The sequence below is a fragment of the Molossus molossus genome, unplaced genomic scaffold, assembly GCF_014108415.1.
Source record: "Molossus molossus isolate mMolMol1 unplaced genomic scaffold, mMolMol1.p scaffold_m16_p_17, whole genome shotgun sequence".
Lineage (NCBI taxonomy): Eukaryota > Metazoa > Chordata > Mammalia > Chiroptera > Molossidae > Molossus > Molossus molossus.
In genome coordinates, this window is record NW_023425352.1 from 26,370,060 (window position 1) to 26,390,380 (window position 20,321).

Consider the following 20,321-nt stretch of genomic DNA (forward strand, 5'->3'; position numbering starts at 1 on the left):
GGTATCTTGTAGGGTTCAGTGGCACAGCCTCCTTGGTCACCCAGTTGTGCCCTTGAGGTACACCCCTTGTGTGGACTTGACATCTTTCTGTTGTAATTGAATCTTGATTGCTGTTGGCAAGTCAATGGAGGGTTTTACTCAGGCTGATCAGCTACAAGGACTGGGTGTGCCCATTGACCACATATGCCATTATTTTTTTATTTGCATTTCCCTGATGTCTGATGATACTGAATAGTTTTTTTCCATGAATATATTGGCCATTTGGCTATTTTTTTTTTTTTTTATGAGATATTGTTGAAATCTCTTGCCAGATTTTCTGTTGGGTCATTGTTTCTTTCTTTCTTTTTTAAAAAAATATATTTGTATTGATTTCTAGAGAGAGTGGATGGGAGAGGGAGGGAGGGAGAAAGAGAAAAGCCATTGTTTCTGTCATATTGATTAGTAGGGATTCTTAGTATGATCAGGATCTGAGCCCTTTTTGTTTTTTTGCCATAATATATATATTTTCCCATTCTCTGTGGCTTGCTTTTTCACTTTCTTAATGGTTCTTTTGATCAATACAAGTTCTTATTTTAATGAAGTTAAATGTATTAATGTTTCTCTATATGGTTAATATTTTGTTTATGTGTTATTTAAAAATTGTTTATCCCCTTGAGTTTAAATATGTTTTTATTGATTTTTTTTTTTTTAGAGAGAGGAAGGGAGAGAGAGATAGAAACATTGATGTAAGAGAGAAACATAGATTGGCTGCTTCCTGCACTCCCCACTAGGGATCAAGCCCACAACCCAGGCATGTGCCATGACCAGGAGTTGAACCAGGACCTTTCAGTCCATGGCACAGTGCTCAATTCACTAAGCCACACTGGCTGAGCCCACCTTGAGTTTAAGAATATATTCTTCTTTATTACCTTCTAGTAGGTTTGTCGTTTTGGTATTCATCTTTAGATCTACAATTCACTTGGAATTGATCTTTATGTTTAGAGTGAGATAGGTATCAATTTTCATTTTTTTTTCCTATAAATGTTTCAGTGTCCCAGCACCATTTAGTGGAAAGGTTATCCATTCCCCACTGATTGGCAGTGCCACTTTTATCCTGAATCCAGTAAAGAAAGTAGAAAAAAAGAAGTTGAAAAGATAAGAGCAGAACTTAATGAAATAACAAACATAATGGAGGGATTCAACAAAACTTTGACAAAGCTAATAAAATTGATAAATCTCTAATAAGATTCATACATTAAAAAAGTGAAATGAGTTCTGGCCAGTTTGGCTCAGCGGTTAGAGTGTCATCCCACGGACCAGAGAGACCTGAGTTCAGTTCCTGCTAAGGGCACATACCTCGGTTGCAGTGTGTCCCCAGCCCCTGTTGGGGTCATGTGGGTGGCAGTCAGTCGATGTGTCTCTCTCACATCGATGTTTTCTCTCTCTCTCTTCCCCTCTCTCTCTCTCCCGCTCTATCTGAAGATAAAGGCAGAAAATGTCCTTGGATGAGGATTAAAAAAAGAGAGAGAGAGAGAGAAATGATGCCCAGCTAGTGTGGCTTGGTGGATTGAACATCATCCCATGGACTGAGAGGTCCTGATTCAATTCCTGGTCAGGGCACATGCATGGGTTTTGAGCTTGATCCCCAGTAGAGGGTGTGTAGTAGGCAGCTAATCCATATATCTTTCTCACATCGATGTTTCTCTCTCTCCCTTTCTCTCTCTCTAAAAAATTAATAACATATTTAAAAAAAAGAGAAATTATAAATTATTAATATTGGGAACAAAAAGGAGGGCATCACTGTGGAACCTAGACACATTATAAAGTTCCTAAGAGGCCCTGGCCAGTTTGGCTAAGCGGTTAGAGCATCATCCTGTGGTCCAGAGGGACCCAGGTTCGGTTCCTGCTAAGGGCATGTACCACGGTTGCAGTTTGTCCCGGCCCTGGTTGGGTTGTGTGGGCGGCAGCCACTCGATGTGTCCCTTTCACGTTGATGTTTCTCTCTCTCTTCCTCTCTCTCCCTCCTACTCTATCTGAACAAAAAATGGAAAAATGTCTTTGGGTGAGGATAAAAAAGAAATAAAATAAAATAAAATGTTCCTAAGAGGATATTATAAGCACATTTATGCCAATAAAGTTTGAAAATTTATGTGAAATAGACAAATTTCTAGAAATACACAACTTACTAAATGAATACAAGAAATAAAAAATCTGACTAGTCAATAAGTTGAATATATAATTAAAAACCTTCTCACAAAGAAAACTGAATCCCAAACTCTGGTCCGCAGGCCAACACTCCAGCCGCTGAGCCAAACTGGCCAGGCCTCTTTCTCTTTTTTTTTTTAAATTTCTTTTCTTTATTGATTTTTTTTTAGAGAGAGAGGAAGGGAGAAGGAGAGAGAGAGAAACATCGATGAGAGAGAACATCGACTGGCCGGCTCCTGCATACCCCCCACTGGGGGTGAGGCCCACAATTTGGGCATGTGCCCTGACCAGAAATCGAACTGGTGACCTCTTAGTGCATGGGTTGACGCTCAGTCACTGAGCCACATCGGCCGGGCTGAGTTGAGTGTATTTTTAAAATAAATTTTAGGCATACTGATCAATTCTGAATGCTAATCCTTTTAAATGCATGGCAAAATTTTTTCTCCCAGTTTATCTTTTATTATTACTTTTAAAGTGTTACATTTGTTTATTTATTGTGAATTGATGTGTTCACATGAATCAAAAATCTGGAAAGTACAAAAGGCATACAATGAGAAGTTTCTCTCCCACTCCTGTTCTTTCATGCAGTTCCTCTCTCCAGAGGCACTATGATTTCATTTTTTAAAAACTTTGTTTATAATGTCATTTTTAAATAGAAATTTAAATTTTAAATGTAGTTAAATGTATCAGTCTTTGTGGATTGTGTTCTTTTTATCTCGTTTAAGAAAGCTTTCCTCTATCTCATTAATTTATTCTTATATGCTGTTTTCTGAACTTTTTCAAGTTTGGCTTTCCATATTTAGATCTTTATTCTTTCTGGAATTTATTTATTTTTGTGTATGATGTGAAGTAGGGATCACCTTTCTCTCCATATTATAAAACGACTTGTCCTTATACTCTTACATTATGCGATTGTTTCATCTAGTACAACTTTCAGTGTGATGAGAGACTACTGTTGAATTTCATGTCTGTGTTGGCAAATATAATTAAACCGGTCCAGTTTTTAATTTCTGTTTTGTTCCTTCTTGCAGATGAGTGTGTAAAGTCCTAATAAGTACTGCCTTTCAGGCCCCATAATGTGCCCTTGTATCCTGTAATATGCCTGGAATTTGTGTAGGCTGTAATGGGCAGGGAAAGGAGGGTTCCTTTGTCACAACAAACAAGGAGAAAGATTTTTCCCAGTCTCTTCGATTTACCAATGCCTCACCAGAAGCTTTCAGCTCTTATGTAAGAAATTTATTTAGTTTTGAACTTGAGGAAACTTAGAGTTTATATTAAAATAAGATACTGCAGAGTAGAAAGTTGTTTTTGCTTAAATATAGTATTTTTTTCTTTAGTCCTAGAAATCGCTTATATTCTTTGCAATACTTCTTAATATTCTCTGCTTTATTTTGTGGGATCGTGTATTCTGTGGAAAGGAATTAGCAGGCTTTGTGATATGGGGATAATTTAAAAACATAACCCATTATATCTGTCTTTTCCATCTCTTACCTTCCATTTTACTTCTTTTTTTTAACTTTCTTTCTCTTGCATCTTATTTTGCCCGATGCTCTGCTCAGAAAAAAATGAGGAAGAGAGGGAAAAAACTAAGTTAAAGAAATTAAAATGTGGCAAAACAAAGGTGAATGATTATGGGAAGGAATGGGGGACAAAGTAGAAGCTGGAAAGAAACAGATTGCTTGTTACTTGTGTGTTAGGACTCCCACAGTTGCCCCTACCTATTTCTTGTAAATAGGTAGGGAAAACCTTGAACTTGTTATTCTTTTACCTGTTCTACTTTTTTAGGAGGGAACAGAAAGGATTCTGTTGAGAAACAATGTAGTTGGAACTTTGTGCTTCTAGCTCTTCTCTCAGTTGTGTATTTGATCCAGTTTAGTACTGTGGGGTAATGTAAGTTTTAGAATCTTAACTGAGTCTTGCTCTGGAAAGTAATAAAATAAAGATACATGCCCTGGCTGGTTTTGCTCAGCGGTTAGAGCTCCTGTCCGAGGACCGAAGGGTCTCAGGTTGGATTCCGGTCAAGGGCACGCACGTACCTGGGTTGCATGTTCTATCCAAGGCTTGGGGCGGGGTTGCAACCAATTGATGTGTCTCTCTCACATTGATGTTTCTCTCTCCTCCTTCCTCCCTTCCACTCTATCTCAAAATAAATGGAAAAATATCCTTGGGTGAGGAGTAACAACTAACTAACTAACTAACTAACTATCCAGAGGTTATATGTGTGTATATGTTTCTATTTTAGGAATATAATGGATATTATTTATATACATTTATATGTTACAACTAATTTGATCTGAAATCTGTTTTTCAGAATTAGAAGGGTTGTGAAATCCATAAAATGATAGTTTAAACCCAGTAAGTTATAAGACCCTCTTTAGTGCTAACACATCGCATGATTTTCTGGCTGTCTCCGTAAAGTAGTAATTTTTCATTAACAGTGATTATAAACAATAGTTTTATATCGACTCTTGTTTTTTGACTGAAATAAGCTGACATTAAGAAAAGAGGCATTGCCTGGCCTATGTGGCTCAGTGGATCAAGCGTCGTCCCATGAACTAAGACTCCTGGTTCGATTCCCAGTTAGGACACATGCCTGGGTTGCAGGTTTGATCCCCAGTGAGGCAGCAGATCGATGTATCTCTCTCACATTGATGTTTCTATCTTCCCCTCTCTCTAAAAAATCAATAAAAACATATTAAAAAAAAAAAAAGAAAGAAAAGAGGCATTACGAATAGTTTAGGATCAAGTTGCTTTTGATTTTAATTGGCTTATATTATAATCATTGGCATCTTTAAATTTATACAGGAAAAATAACCTGCCTTGGTGTGTAAAAAAGTTGGGGAGATAAGCATTTTAAGTTCTCTTTCTTTAATGGCTTTTTGGCTTGAGAACACATTCATACTTTTTAATTTTTATGTCAATTCTTAATATTATCATTTTAGAGAAAAGAAGGAATTCAGGCACCAACTGAAGATTTGAAATGTTGATTCAAATTATGTAATAATTTTTCAAGGAAGTAGAGATGAACTTTGAAGTTTACCCATGCCCTGTTTTCATTATACCATTATTAAAAATAATCCATGAAGTGGTGGCAAAGTGTTATAGATTAGTTATATTTAATATTTAGAGTGCTTTGGTACCTACGTGTTGTGGAAGACTTTTAAGTTGTGATTGTTTTTATTGTGGGAATGTTTGTATGAGTCAGGTGAATTTTGACTTTGACAGATGTGATTACTTGTCCTTTCTGGCTTGTGTTCTATCTGCTCATCGGTTATGTAATAGATGACTGTTTATATAATAGGGATTAGAACAAGCCATTAGAGATAATTGGTAATGGGTACAAACAAGGGGTGATGGCTCTGCTGTAAGAGATGGAATAATACAGTTCTTATAGGTAACGTATTAAAAGCAAAAAGTATAGTAGTTAGGCATTAGCAAACAAAGAATAGGGAAGGAATTATTTCTGAGAGTCAAAGGCACTTTGCCAGGAGTATAACCCAAGTAATGTAGGAGTGGAAAACCAGCTAAGATCAGGGGCCAACAGAACATTTTTTAAAAACAATTGATTCTAGTCCAGCCTGTGTGGCTCAGGGATTGAGTGTCCACCCATGCACCAAGAGGTTGCTGGTTTGATTCCTGGTCAGGGCACATACCCGGATTGTGGGCCTGATCCCCAGTGGGGGGTGTGCAGGAGGTGGCCAATCGATGTTGTCTCTCATCGATGTTTCTATCTCTCTCTCCCTCTCCCTTCCTCTCTCTCTAAAAATCAATAAAAAGAAAATAACAACAATTTTAGAGAGAGGAAGGGGGAGAGAGAGAGAGATCAATGTGAGAGAGAAACATTGATTAATTGCCTCCCGCATGTGTCTGAACTGGGGATCAAACCTGCATCCTGGGTATGTGGCCTGACCAGGAATCGAACCTGCCACCTTTTGGTGTACAGGGTGACACTCCAACCAACTGAGCCACACCAGCGAGGGCTTGCTGAGTATTACTCAGTGATAGAAGAGTGAAATTAGAAGCAAAATACTACAGACTTTTTCAAGTGCCTTAGAGGGAAGAATCTGTCTGAGGAAAGGTTGGACTTAGATGATAAGCTAGAGGCATCCAGAATTGAAGGATTTGCAAATGCAGCCTATTTCTGGACCTGAGCAAGGCTGCACTAATATTTATAGTTTTGCATACCTGTGCCTTACATTCTAGTGAAGGCTTTTTGGTTATAAGGAACAGAATTCAGAGTGCTTGGCTCAATTAAAGGGGGTTGATAATAAGGAAATGCCTGGCTGTATAGGGACCCAGGAACCAAAGAACCCTCTGGGTAATTAATTGTTTTCAAAATGTCTACTACACTATTTAAATTTAGTTTTAGCTCTTCAGTAGTGTCATGCTTACTGTCACATGGTTCCTGTGGCGTTCTGAATGTGGTGCCGTCAGCAGCTGATCACTGCTTGGGAAATACTGTCTGGTATTGGCTGTATTCCCAAGAAGGCCTTAATTTGATGATTATCCATTGCTGTGTTAGGGGGAACAGCTGCAGGTCTGATGTTTTACAAGTATTTAACAGTAGTAATTCAGGGTTTGACTGCTTTAATAAGGAAATGTGGTCTATGGAACTACCAATTCTAATATGTTATTAGATTTGGCAGGCCATAAGGATCTGTATCTTCCTGCGGCATATGCCCAAAATTAAGAGGCAAATTCAGGTCATATAATAGAGGCTATCTGGTGTCTTTTCTTTAAATTCCAAAGTATCTAAGTGGGTATAACTTAAACAGCAACAAGTCCAAATTGTCTTCTTTTGTGCAGTGAGCAGATTAAGGATAAGGTTTTTCAAAAGACCAACGTATAGATTAACCCACAGAAAGAGGGAATAATTGTGTGATTGAGAGGGCGTGAGAAACACATGAAAATGATCCCCCTGCAGATCCTTCTGTTTCATTTTTTTTCAGTGATGCCATCTGCAATTTTGTTATCTGCAATGACTCTTCCCTTCGAGGTCAGCCCATTATCTTCAATCCTGACTTTTTTGTGGAAAAACTCCGGCATGAGAAACCTGAGGTGTTCACTGAGTTGGTGGTCAGCAATATCACAAGGCTTATTGATTTACCTGGAACTGAGTTGGCTCAGCTGATGGGAGAAGTGGAACTTAAATTGCCTGGTGGGGCTGGCCCAGCGACAGGATTCTTCCGGTCTCTAATGTCTCTCAAGCGAAAGGGTAGGAGATGTGTCTGGGAAGGGTGTACATGTCTCAGTTGCTTCCTGGGCTTCATGCTTCCCATGTATGTTCACTGAGGAGTTGCTAATACCATAAAGCAGTTTTGGTCATTTTTTCATTTTCATAAGTAGTAAAATACTAAAAATGATAAAAACAGTCTAAATAAGCTAAAGGAAATATATGTCAGTCCCTGAGAGATGACATCATTAGTTTAGGTATTTTTCAGGGGCATCTTGATTTTCATGCCCTATTAATACCGTACTAAAATAATATTTATTTATTTATTTATTTATTTATTTATTTATTTTTGGTACGTGCCCTTAGAGGGAACCGAACCCGGGACTCTCTGGTCCGCAGGCCAACAACGCTCCAACCGCTGAGCCAAACTGGCCAGGGCCTAAAATAATATTGGAAAAAAACCAAAGTTACACAGCTAGAGGGTACAATAAAGACAGTTTGAACTTTTTTTTTTTAACTGCAGTTGTTAGTTCCCAAATGTTTTCATTCCATGGCTCACCCAAAGAAAGCCTTCCTAGAAAATAACTTATAGTGCTGTTTTTGATAAGATATTAAAGAGGCACTATTTTATTTTATTAAATATAAAGAAATTATTAAGGTAGCAAAAAGTTTAAACATTGTATCAGATCCAACCTTGTATCAGCTCAAGTGGATAATCTGCTATGCTTTGACAATTATGGCTCTAAGTTCTATTATTTGTTTGTTTTTAAATTAAATATCAACATTTTAGGTATTGTTACTTAAATAAGAAGATGATCTTTGCCTTCAAGGAAACTACAATCTAATGTTAAACTTGCAGAGTTGAGAGTTGTTTTGATTGCATTTTCTGGTGCACTTCCAGCTCTTAAGATTTTTGTTTATTGACCTTGTGAAAGCATTTGCTGAACTGTAATATGGGATGCTTGAGCAGTTTTCAGTGTGCTGATTTTGTACTATTTGTGGAAAATATAATCCTGTCTTATCGTATGTTCTTTTTTTTTTTTTTTTTAAGAAAAAGGAGTAGTATTTGGATCCCCACTGACAGAGGAAGGTATTGCTCAGATATACCAGCTAATTGAATATCTACACAAAAGTAAGACTACTTGAAATTTTGTTGTTCTTTGTTAATGAAGAATTGTCAGTTTTCTGTTGAGAGCTAAGATCCTTGAGTTAGTAGGTGCCAATTGACCATCAACAAAGACACTAATCAGGTGACATGTTTCTAAATATATTCTATTTTAAATTTCTCTCATGTAATGATTTATTTATTTATTTATTTTTCTCCTCACCCGAGGATATTTTTCCATTTTTTGTACAGATAGAGTGGGAGGGAGAGAGAGGAAGGGAAAGAGAGAGAGAAACATCGACGTGAAGGGACACATCGAGTGGCTGCCACCTGCATGACCAACCAGGGCCAGGGACAAACTGCAACCGAAGTACGCGCCCTTAGTGGGAACCGAACCCGGGTCTCTCCGGACCGCAGGCCGACGCTCTAACCGCTGAGCCAAACTGGCCAGGGCTGTGATGATTTATTTTTTATTCTCAAATATGTATATAAATTAGATAGTGTTTATGAAATCACATCTTCCCCTTGACTCAGAGAGATATTTTTTCTGGAAAAATACATTGTCCCTAGAGAATCATAACGTTTATTCAAGGGAACTTATCACCAAAGATACTTTCATTTTTAGAATTCTATGATTAAAGTACACTCTTCACTTAATTCCCATTTTCTATTTTAGTAGTCATGCTGGTTATGTCATTGCTCTAAGTGCTTGGCACAGCTGAGTGTATGTGAAATATGTGGCATTATATGACTCTTTGATAAATTCAACACAAACATTATGGCTTATCTATGTGGTATACTGAAAGTGGGGCAGAGGTTGCAAACTGGCAGCCTAAGGGCTTAAGTCATCTACAGTCATGTTTTGTTTGGTTGGCAAAGGATTAAAAAAATAAAATTAGTTATGTGTTTTTAAATGGGGAAAGCTCAGGTTTTGTTTCTTGGGATGATAGGAAGGTCTCATCCTTGGGCCTGTTGCCACTTTGACACAATCAGCTATGACACAAGTATGTGCTCTCCAGTTCCCTGTGGTTCCTGCTCATTCATTTACTGTTGCCTGTAGGCATTTGAACTTGGTTCCCTCAATTAGGGAGTTATACGAATATAAATATGTACCTAAGCTGAAAACATGAACTTTCACGTTTCTTCCAGATCAAACCAAAGCTACATGTCCCATTTTTTTTTTTTTATCGCTTGAGTTTGGCTTAGCACCTAAGTTGAGAGGAAAACCTAGTTCAGTTGGGATGATGCGAAAGTTCCAGGAATCTTAGACTGAAAGGTGATCTGACAGGTTAGAGTTTCAATTCCAGAGGCAACACAGAGACTTTAGATTCATGTTGGGCTGGGAAACTGTTTATAGAAACAACAAACCTCCCCAGATGAACTCAGCTCCTTCAAACAGTCTCAGATGGCGAAGGAAAGGGGCCTTCAGGGAGATTTGGCTTCTCTTTCAACTTATTTTTCGAGCTCATTTCTATTGTTTAGGTTAAATTCACTCTCCTGATGTACTTCAGGATGTTGAATGAATCCTGGGGTGCATTTCTCCAGGTGCTCAGAGATGACAGATTTGTCTCCTCAGGGGGTAGTGGGTTCTAAACTACTCTGGAAAAAAAGGCAAAAACTTTCTTCAAGATCTTTGTAAAGAGCCTTTCAAGTGTAAAGTAGTCTTAGATGACTTATTTTAATCACACTTTCTCTTTTTTCTTCCTTTTTGTGTATCTCTGTTTTCTTTCATGCTAAACAGACTTGCGAGTAGAGGGTTTGTTTAGAGTACCAGGGAATAGTGTCCGGCAGCAGATTTTAAGGGATGCTCTCAATAATGGAACTGATATTGACTTGGAATCAGGGGAGTTTCACTCAAATGACGTTGCCACCTTACTGAAGATGTTTCTAGGAGAGTTACCTGAGCCCCTGCTGACACATAAACATTTCCATGCACACCTCAAAATTGCTGGTGAGTATAGGAGGTGAGAAGGAGATGTAAACTATATACATTTCATTCTGTTTACTAAAGTCCTTTGGAATTTTCTGTTGTTTGTAACTGACAGTAATATTTCTACTAGACAAAGAATAAAAAGGAAAAAAAGAAAAAACAAAAAAACTCTTGCTAATATTGGTTAAAGTTTCATGGTATTTCTGGACTTCTCTGGGTACTCATAAGTATTAGCTAGCTAAGTTTGATTTCATCAAATGTTTTTCTTGCTACATTAGCTTCTTTGAAAATGTGGGTTTTATTTTTTTATTCTCAGGGATCCTAGCATAGTGCTTTGAATATTTTAGTTTCTCAATATATGTATGTTTGCCCTGGCCCGTGTGGCTCAGTTGGTTGGGTGTTGTCTCGTGCACCAAAGGGTTGCCAGTTTGATTCCTGGTCAGGGCACATGCCTGAGTTGTGGGCTCACTCCCTGATAGGGGGTTTGCAGGAGGCTGCCGATTGTTGTTTTGCTGTCACATCGATGTTTCTCTCTCTCTGAAAAACAATAAAAAAATCTTAATATAAATAAATATGCTTTTCATTGGATCAATTCACATTCCTGAGATGGTTATAGTTTTGTCTTGGTTTGAGGCTTTGCTGAGTATTAGTATGCCTCAGTTGAGATCATCTCTACTCTTGGAAGTTTATTTTGTTTCTTTTTCTTTTTCCTAGGATTAAAAAAAAATTAATCTTTACCCGAAGATATTTCCATTGCTTTTTTTTAAATCCTCACCTGAAGACATTTTCGCATTCATCTTCAGATAGAGTGGGAGGGAGAGAGGAAGAGAGAGAGAGAGAGAGAAAGAGAGAAAACATCGATGTGAGAGAGATACATTGATTGGTTGCCTTCTGCATGACCTTGACGGGGGCCAGGGATCAAACCTGGAACCCAGGTACATGCCCTTGACCGAAAATCAAACCTAAGACCCTTTGGTCCGTGGGCCAGTGATCTAACCACTGAGCAAAACTGGACAGGGCTCCCTAGGATTTTTTAAAAATTGAATTTATTTGGGTGACATTGGTTAATAAAATTATGTAGGTTTCAGGTGTACAATTCTATAATACATCACCTGTATATTATATTGTGTTCATCATCCCAAGGAAGTTTGTTTTTTTGAAAATAATTTTATTTACTTTGTAAATACTAGTTAGTACATTCGCATGGTTCAAATTTAAAGTGTTCAAAAGAGTATGCAGTGAAAAGACTCTTTCCCTCCCTTGTTCCCCCAGCACCGGTGTTTCTTCCTAGCCTCAACCAATGCTGTGATTGCTAATGTATCTTTCCAGAGATATTTTATTACACTTACAAGTACTTAGATGTATTTCCTTTCTCTCTTTTTTTATGTAATGGTAGGGTATTATATAAGTGGTACTTTTTTTTTTTTTTTTTTTCACTTACTATATCTTGGAGAATGTTCCATTTTCAGCTCAAAAATAGCTTTCTCATTCTCCTTTATGTCTGTGTGGTAGGGAATTTATTCTTCAATTGCATAGCTGTTATGTTGCTATAGTTTTTTGCCCTTGAGTATTTTTCTCTGGCTTATTTTTTTTTATCCTCACTCGAGGATATGTTTTTAATTGATTTTTAGAGAGGAAGGGAGAGAGAGAGAGAGAGAGAGAGACATCAATGTGACAGAGAAACATACACACCCCAACCGGGGGTCAAACCCCCAACCTAGGTAAGTGCCCTGACTGGGAATTGAGTCCCATGAACTTTTGGTGTATGGGATGATGATCCAAGCAACTGAGCCACCTGGTCAGGGCTAATTAAAAAAAAAAAAATTGGAACACTTCACAAATTTGCAGGTCATCCTTGTGCAGGGGCATGCTCATCTCTATCGTTCCGGTTTTAGTCTATGTGCTGCCGAAGTGAACACCTCTTGCTTCTAATTTTAAGACAAATCAATATAAGATTTTTTCTTTTGAATAATTTTACTACTTAAAGGAAACCTAAGTTTGAATTTCTAAAATAAGATTACATTAAAGAAAATATTTTTTATTGGTTTTTTTAGAGAGAGATGAAGGGAGAAGGAGAGAGGGAGAGAGAAACTTCAATGTAAGAGTAAAACATTGATTGGCTGCCTCCTGCATGCCCCCCTACCCAGGATCAAACCCGAAACCCTGGTATGTGCCCTGACCAGGAATCCACTGGCAACTTTTTGGTGCACAGGACAAAGCCCAGCCAACTGAGCCATACTGACCAGGGAAAATTAGATTATTATAACATTATAAGTAATATTCCAAATGATATAAATGAGAAAATATTACTAGAATATCATATAACTCTACAATTATTTTGGACAGAAATAAAATAATAACCTTTGAAAAAGATATGGAAAATATTGATAAGTTCTTTTTATAAGGGTAACATGAAGAATACTTTTTCTCTTTGTTTTCCCATTGAGTTAATTTAGTACAGTATTTGAAATCCTCCCCTTCACCACCCCATGGTCACTGTTCTTTGAGGTCATATTGATATGTGACACAGTTGTAGCATTTGATACACCTTGCTGATAACTGGAAGGGCTTTTTGTTTTTAATTTCTTTTTTCTTTATGCTCACTCGAGGACATTCTTCCATTTTTTCTGCTCAGATAGAGTGGGAGGGAGAGAGAGAGAGAAACATTGACATGAAAGGGACACATCGAGTGGTCGCCACCTACACAACCCAACTAGGGCCGGGGACAAACTGCAACCGAGGCACGTGCCCTTAGCGGGAACTGAACCCCAGTCTCTCTGGACTTCAGGCTGATGCTCTAACCGCTGAGCCAAACTGGCCAGGGCTGTTTTCAATTTCATATTAATAGGAAACAGTTTCTAAAAATATTGCCCGTCTTTCCTAAACCTGGAGTTTTTATTATAGTTGAACAGCTTAAAAAATATACTAATCATTTTCATATCTATATGAATTATATACCCAAATAGTTATCTATCTTTTGAAATTCCAATTATCCAGGGTTTTTGTTGATAACCTGTGTAGTCTCTTAGGGGGAGAAACAACGATTCTGACTCCGAGAAGCTGCCTGGATTATCCTGTTATCAGGGCACAATTCACTTTCCTATTTCTTTTAGCAATAAAATATCTGGGTGAGGAAAAGTGAGTGGAATTGCTGGGTCATAAGGTTTAAATTTATTTATTTATTCATTTATTTTCATTGATTTTTAGAGAGAGAGGAAGGGAGAGGGAGAGACAGATAGAAACATTGGTGAGAGAGAACATCGAATGGCTGCCTCCTGCATGGCCCGCCCTGAGGATTGGGCCCACGACCTGGGCATGTTCCCTGAGTAGGAATCGAACCAGCAACCTCTTGGTGCATGGGTCGATGCTCAACCACTGAGCCACACTGGCCGGGCTATGTTTAACTTTTTGAAGAACTGCCGAACTATTTTCCAAAGTGGTTGTATCATTTTACATTCAGTGATGTAGGAGGGTTTATTCTTCTTAGCATTCTTGTTAACATTTGTTATTGATTATGATGATATCTATACTAGTGGGTATGAAGTGGTATCTCATTATGGTTTTGATTTACATTTCCCTGATAGCTAATGGTACCGAATATACAAATGCTTATTGGTCATTTGTATATCTTCTTTGGAGGAATATTTATTCAAGTCTTTTGCTCTTATTTGATTGGGGTTTTCTTTTTATTATTGAATTGTATTGACATTATTTTGTTATTATATTTTACTATAATCTCTGTTTATGCCTGATTCTTTTCTTTCTTTCTTTGATTGGAGTTGAGGTGAGGATAATAGTAGAAACATTTATTTATTTTTTTTCTTGCTTGTATTTTCTCCCTCCTTTGTAATCATTCCTTTTGTCCTCAAGATTTGATGCAGTTTGATGACAAAGGAAACAAGACCAATATACCAGATAAGGAGCGGCAAATTGAGGCTCTTCAGTTACTCTTTCTCATTCTCCCTCCACCCAATCGTAACTTGCTGAAGTTACTGCTTGATCTCCTGTACCAGACAGCAAAAAAACAAGACAAGAATAAGATGTCTGCCTATAACCTTGCCCTTATGTTTGCACCCCATGTCCTGTGGCCAAAAAATGTGAGTGTTGAGCAAAGACCGCTAGGTTTTCTTGGGCTGGGCCTTATCCTGTGACTGTTCCTTGGTGAGGTTATCAAGGGTCCAAGGTCTAGTCTTCCATTTAACAAATTTAGGAGCTTATTTTATTATTTAATGTAAGGGTTATCAGACCTGAGGGAGCCAATTCCTGAAGTTAACCTCACTTACAAATCAATCTCTGATAAACCTGAATGACAATTTATTTGTGGAAACTCAGTGGGAAATTTTAGCTGGTCAATATGAATTCCTTCTTAACATGAAAGCCTTCTTGGGAAATCAATTTGATTCCTGAAGGTTGCACGGTATACATTTAGAATAGAGCTGTTTGATCTTACAGGATAATGTCACTCAGCTTTTAGATAAGATGATACATAGAATAATCCTGCCTTGTCCTAACTTTTCTATTTCCTCTAGATATTCTGTCCTTAGTTAAAGCTGAATGTGTTTCTTATTACTGAGAACATGGCCTTCTCATTGACTTGCATGAGAAATAAATTATCTTTTAAACTCATTCTTGAGCTGGAGGTATATAGGTTCATATTCCTGTCCATTCGTATAGGTTTTACTGTATGATGGAATTGGGAGGCAGGATACCTGCGTCGGAAGCTGTAAACCAGCTGTGACCGGCATTCTTTACCCTTTTTGTGCTTAGGTTCCTCCTCTGTAAACTGGTCATAATGGTGCCTTTCCCACTTATCTGACAAGGTAGTTGGAAAGATTTTGGGGATATAAGAAATGAGAAAAGGAAGATAAAGGAGAGATTAGATTATGTGTTACATTTTACTTAACAAGTAACTAGTGAAAGAAATAATATAAAATTCTGGGCCAGGAAGGTTTGTGGGGATGGGGATGAGGGTAGGAGGATGGTTGGGGGATGAGAAGAAAAGGACACAGCAGCATTTGTCCATATTAAGGATTTTAGAACCAGCTGAGACTGTGAAAAAGGAGTAATCTGTGCCTATAAAGAGAAGTATTTAAGAGGTCTTGCTAAAAGCAAAAATTAAATAATAAAGATACACGTTGAAGATGAGGACTTTGGGATAGTAGAGATGCTGAAGTGCTTAAAAAAGAGGCAGAGAAACAAGAGAAGGGAATCAGTGGCCATTTGACTGTGTATTTAAGAAACAGATGCCACCTTGGTATCAATTAGTAGTGACAGTTCTCTTTTGTCTCTGGAGAAACTCCTTTCTCTAAAGAGGCAGTGTCGGTGGTGGTCTGTACAGATTCTGTTCTTCCGGACCGTTGTCCCAGACTAGATCTTCTTTAGTAACTCTGCTTGCATGTCAATTCTCAAACAGAATTAGGAAATGAAGATTGGTTCTCAAGGATTTCCTGGTCAGTGGAAATATGCTGAACCAAAAGCTTTTTCAGAATTAAACATTGTATTAGAGGCACCTTTGTTAGGGACAGAAACTATCATACCTTTGAAAGAATAAGCTTATTGGTAAGTAAGTAGAGTATCTGTCTTCTCTTTCTCAGTTCTTAATCCCCCTTTTTTGGTTTCTTTTTCTCTGAATAGGTTACTGCAAATGACCTTCAAGAGAATATCACAAAGTTAAACAGTGGGATGGCTTTTATGATTAAACACTCCCAGAAACTTTTTAAGGTAGGTAATGGGATTGGGTGGGTAACAGACAAGGAAGGTGGAGCAAGGTGGGATCCTCAGGAGGGCTGTAAAGATGATGACAACTAGATAAGAAAGGCCCTGGGAGTGGAAAGCAGATCAGACAGTGGCAAAACGGGAGGGAACAACCAAGGTGGGGAGGATAGGAAGGTACTGCAGGCTGAGGAGGGCTCTGCCTCCGGATAATTGGCTTCACCCTCTGAGTCATCCTTCCTTTTTCATGAAAAGCAGCATATGTTGGCCACTGAGTAGTTTTATCCTGCCTGCTTCCTGCCAGTAGAATTTTGAGGGTCTGATAGCCCTCTTTCATTTTGTACTCTCTGCCCCTTTTAGTCTAAACTAGCAGTGTTTCTGCCAGCAGTTTTCTTAAGACCTTTGTGAGTCGTCTGTGGATTTCAGTGGGATTCACTCCATTAGACAGAAGCCACATATGCAAATCTTTTGAAGATAAACCCTTCTCTACTTGCTCTCCTGCTGAGAAGGCTGAGGGACATTATCTTTAAGCTTCCCAGAGGCCCACTGGTTTGATTGAGAGGATCTGTGAGGCACACCTTTACTCCGCTTGAAAGGGCCCTTTGTAGGAATGAATATTCTGATCTTTTATAAAGGTTGCAATCACATCCTTTTTTTTTTTGGTACGTGCCCCTAGCAGGAACTGAACCCGGAACTCTGTTGTTGTCCACAGGCCGACGCTCCAGTCGCTGAGCCAAACTGGCCAGGGCCTTGGTGTTTTCTTTAGAGCACTTTTCTGATGGTGAATTTCTTCCTTTATATTAAAAAAAAATTTTTTTTTCTTTATTGATTTTAGAGAGAAAGGAAAGGAGAGGGAGAGAGATGGAAACATCAGTCGGCCTCCTCCTGCATGCCTCCCCACTGGGATTTGGGCCACAACATATGGGTCAATGCTCAACCACCGAGCCACACCGGTGGGGCATGCATTTCTTAGCTCTAGCATCTTTCGTCATTTGGAAAGGCTGAGAATTTTTTTTTAAAGTATGTTTTTATTGATTTTTTAGAGAGAGAGGAAGGGTAAGGGAGAGAGAGTTAGAAACATCAGTGAGAGAAACATCGATTGGCTGCCTACTGTACACCCCCCACTGGGGCATGTGTCTTGACCCAGGAATCGAACTGGCAACTTATTGGTGCATGGGACGACGCTCAAACATTGAGCCACACTAGCTGGACAAGGCTGAGAATTTTTAAGACTGTCCAGTTCTGTTGTTTTTTTTCTTTCTTCCGTTTTTTTAAACTGTTAAAATACACATGACAGATTTTACCTTGACTGTGTTCAGTGGCATTAATTTGTTGATGTAAGAAGTGTCCAAATCTGCAGAGAATTTTTATGAGTTTATTTATTTATTTTGTTAATCTTCACCTGAGGATATTTTTCCATTGATTTTTAGATAGAGTGGAAGGAAAGGAAGGAGGGTGGGGGGGAGGGGGAGAGAGAGATGTGAGAGAGACACGTGGATTTATTGACTCCCACATGACCCTAATGGGGGCTGGGGATTGAACCTGTAACCCAGGTACTTGCCCTTGACTGGGAATTGAACCTGTGACCCTTTGGTCCCATCTCACTGCTGAGCCAGACCAGCCGGGGCATGAGATTATGTGAATCAGACTGAAGACATATGCTGGGGAACAAGATCTCTAATGCTCCAGAGAATAACTCTTTTGCAGCTTCTTTTGTACCTTTGAAATTAAGGAGGGGAAGTAAGGAAGATTACATGGAGGTGGGGGAAAAGCAAAGCGGGGATTGGATTACATGATAGTTAACAAGATTATATGCTTTCTTGAGGGTTTGTACCACCTAAAGGGGTATTACATTGGGTATTTCAAAGGTGTGTTAACCTAGATGCACAAGAATAATGGATAGGAATTTATGATCAGATCACTGTGAGGTTACTCTCATAGAACTCCTTTTTTTGTATACAAATTATATACATATTGTCGTGCAATGATCACTACCCTCCATCTCCAGAATTCTTCATTTTGCAAAACTGAAACTATATACTTATACTTTACTGGATTTTTTAAGTGACTTAAAACAACACAGATTTATTATTATAATGGTTCTCTAGAAGTCTGACATGAGTCTCACTGGACTGAAATCAAGGTGTTGGCAGGGCTGCATTCCTTTCTGGTTCTGGATAGACTGCTTCCTTGCCTTGTCCACCCTCTAGAGCAGTGGTTCTCAACCTTCTTAATGCCGTAACACTTTAATACAGCTCCTCATGTTGTGGTGACCCCCAACCATAAAATTATTTGTTGCTACTTCATAACTGTAACTTTGCTACCATTATGTCTTAGGTGACCCCTGTGAAAGGGTTGTTCAACCCCCAAAGGGGTCGCGCTGCTATGGAGGCTGTCCACATTCCCCGCCTCATGGTCCCCTTCCTCTGTCTTCAGGGCTATCAGTGTTGTATCTCTCTACCATTCTTCCTAGTCACATTTCCATCTGACCACAGGTAGGAAAGGGTCTCTACTTTTTTTTTAATCCTCCCTCTAGGATATTTTTCCATTTATCTTCAGATACAGTAGGAGGGAGAGAGAGGGAGAGAAAGGGAGAGGGAGAGAAACATCAACATACCACCCAGACCAGAGCCGGGAACAAACCACAACCGAGGTACGTGCCCTTGGCTGGAATGGAACCCACGACTCATTGGTACGCAGGCCATTGCTCTACTGCTGAGCCAAACTGGCCAGGGCAAGTTTTTTTTTAATTTTTAAATTTTATTATTATTATTATTTTTGAGGGGTCTCTACTTTTAAAGGCCCTTGTGATTATATTGGACCCACCTTGATAACCTAGGATAGGTTTTCCACTGCAAGGTCCTTGACTTAATCACACCAGCAAAGTCCTTTCTCACCATGTAAGACAACGAATCACTGTGGAGGGTTTTGAGAGTATAGATCATACAAACCTTAGAGATAAAACCAGAGTACAGGCCCTGGCCAGTTTGGCTCAGCGGTTGAGCGTCCGCCTGTGGACCAGAGAGTCCCGGGTTTGGTTCCTGCTAGGGGCATGTACCACCAAAAAACAAAACAAAACCAGAGTACAGTCTTCTAGATGTAATTTAGCTTGGTACACATTCTAATAATTAGACTCTTTCAAATACTCTGTTTTTACTCTATTTTTCTTCTCTTCTATGGCTCCCTCTTTCAGCTTCTCATCCTTGAGGTTTTGATTCTTGTTTGCTACTTTATCTTTGTTTCCAGGCTAGTGTGAGCAATTTTTGAGCCTTTGTTGCTCACTAAAGGAGGGAACAAAAGGTTTTGGAGATTTATTTTGGCCTTAGGTCTCTTCTCTTTCAATTTGTGTCAGAACTGATATCCTTGTGGGCACCTGCTTTACCGCTTTGGCTGATTATGTTCTTCTCTGAGCTTTACCCCTGGATAAAAAATGGTTGGTGGTTCTGTGTGCTTTGTCACTTACTCTGGGGTCCTGTTTTACTTCATATTTGTTCTTGTGCTTTGTGTGTCTTCTTGTTCTCAGGCTTCTTGGTGTGGATTTTTTACCTCTTTAATCCTCCTATCCTGTGTTGTGCCTCATTCTGTGTTCTTTGTATTTTTTTTCCTGCTCTACCATTTTCCTAAAATTCTTCTTAACTTTTTGTAGTCCTATCCTCTGTTGTGTGACCCAGTCTGATTTTATCTCTCTCCACCATGAGTCACCACATCTTTTTTTATGGATTTCCAGTGAAGGCCAGTTTTCATTTTATTTGGGAAATCTTTTAGTTTCCTGTGAATTGTAAAGTACTTAACACCTCCATTTTCATTTAAACTAGTCTGTCTTTGGCTCCTTTTCTGGATATCCCTTCAGTTACATTATCTTTTTAGGGCAGAGTTTTTGTCTGTTTTTAAACTTTATAAGAATAGATGGTGTAGATTCTATCCTATTCCTGTTTGGAGGAAATTACTTTTGGTCTTTATCTTTGTTTTATAGTTGTTCAAGTTAAAAATTAAACTCGTAGATATCATAATGTCTGTCACAAGATATTTTCAAACAACTTTATTATAAACTTTTTCAAATATAGAGAAAAGCACAAAGAGTAAAACAGTAAACATTCATATAACTCTCCCTCAGATTCAGCAAATGTTCGGCTTTATCTCTACATATTTATATTTTACTTTTTTGTTAATCCTCACCAAGGATATTTTTCCATTGATTTTTAGAGAGAGTGGAAGAG

At 38.5% G+C, this 20,321-nt stretch overlaps 1 protein-coding gene and 1 pseudogene across 4 annotated transcripts in view; one reads left to right on the forward strand and one right to left on the reverse strand.

The window, feature by feature from the left end:
• Window positions 1-20,321, forward strand: part of ARHGAP19 (Rho GTPase activating protein 19) — a 65,713-nt gene that overhangs the window by 30,518 nt on the left and 14,874 nt on the right. For 2 of the 4 annotated variants that reach the window (XM_036265123.1, XM_036265120.1), the window contains 5 exons: window positions 7,134-7,399; window positions 8,409-8,489; window positions 10,204-10,413; window positions 14,263-14,489; window positions 16,027-16,113. In XM_036265123.1, the coding sequence (XP_036121016.1) occupies window positions 7,134-7,399; window positions 8,409-8,489; window positions 10,204-10,413; window positions 14,263-14,489; window positions 16,027-16,113 (871 nt within the window). Of the gene's footprint in view, window positions 1-3,226; window positions 3,412-7,133; window positions 7,400-8,408; window positions 8,490-10,203; window positions 10,414-14,262; window positions 14,490-16,026; window positions 16,114-20,321 lie in introns of those variants that run through there. The other 2 variants (XM_036265121.1, XM_036265122.1) reach the window with 2 other exon arrangements.
• Window positions 12,211-12,311, reverse strand: LOC118632801 (annotated as a pseudogene).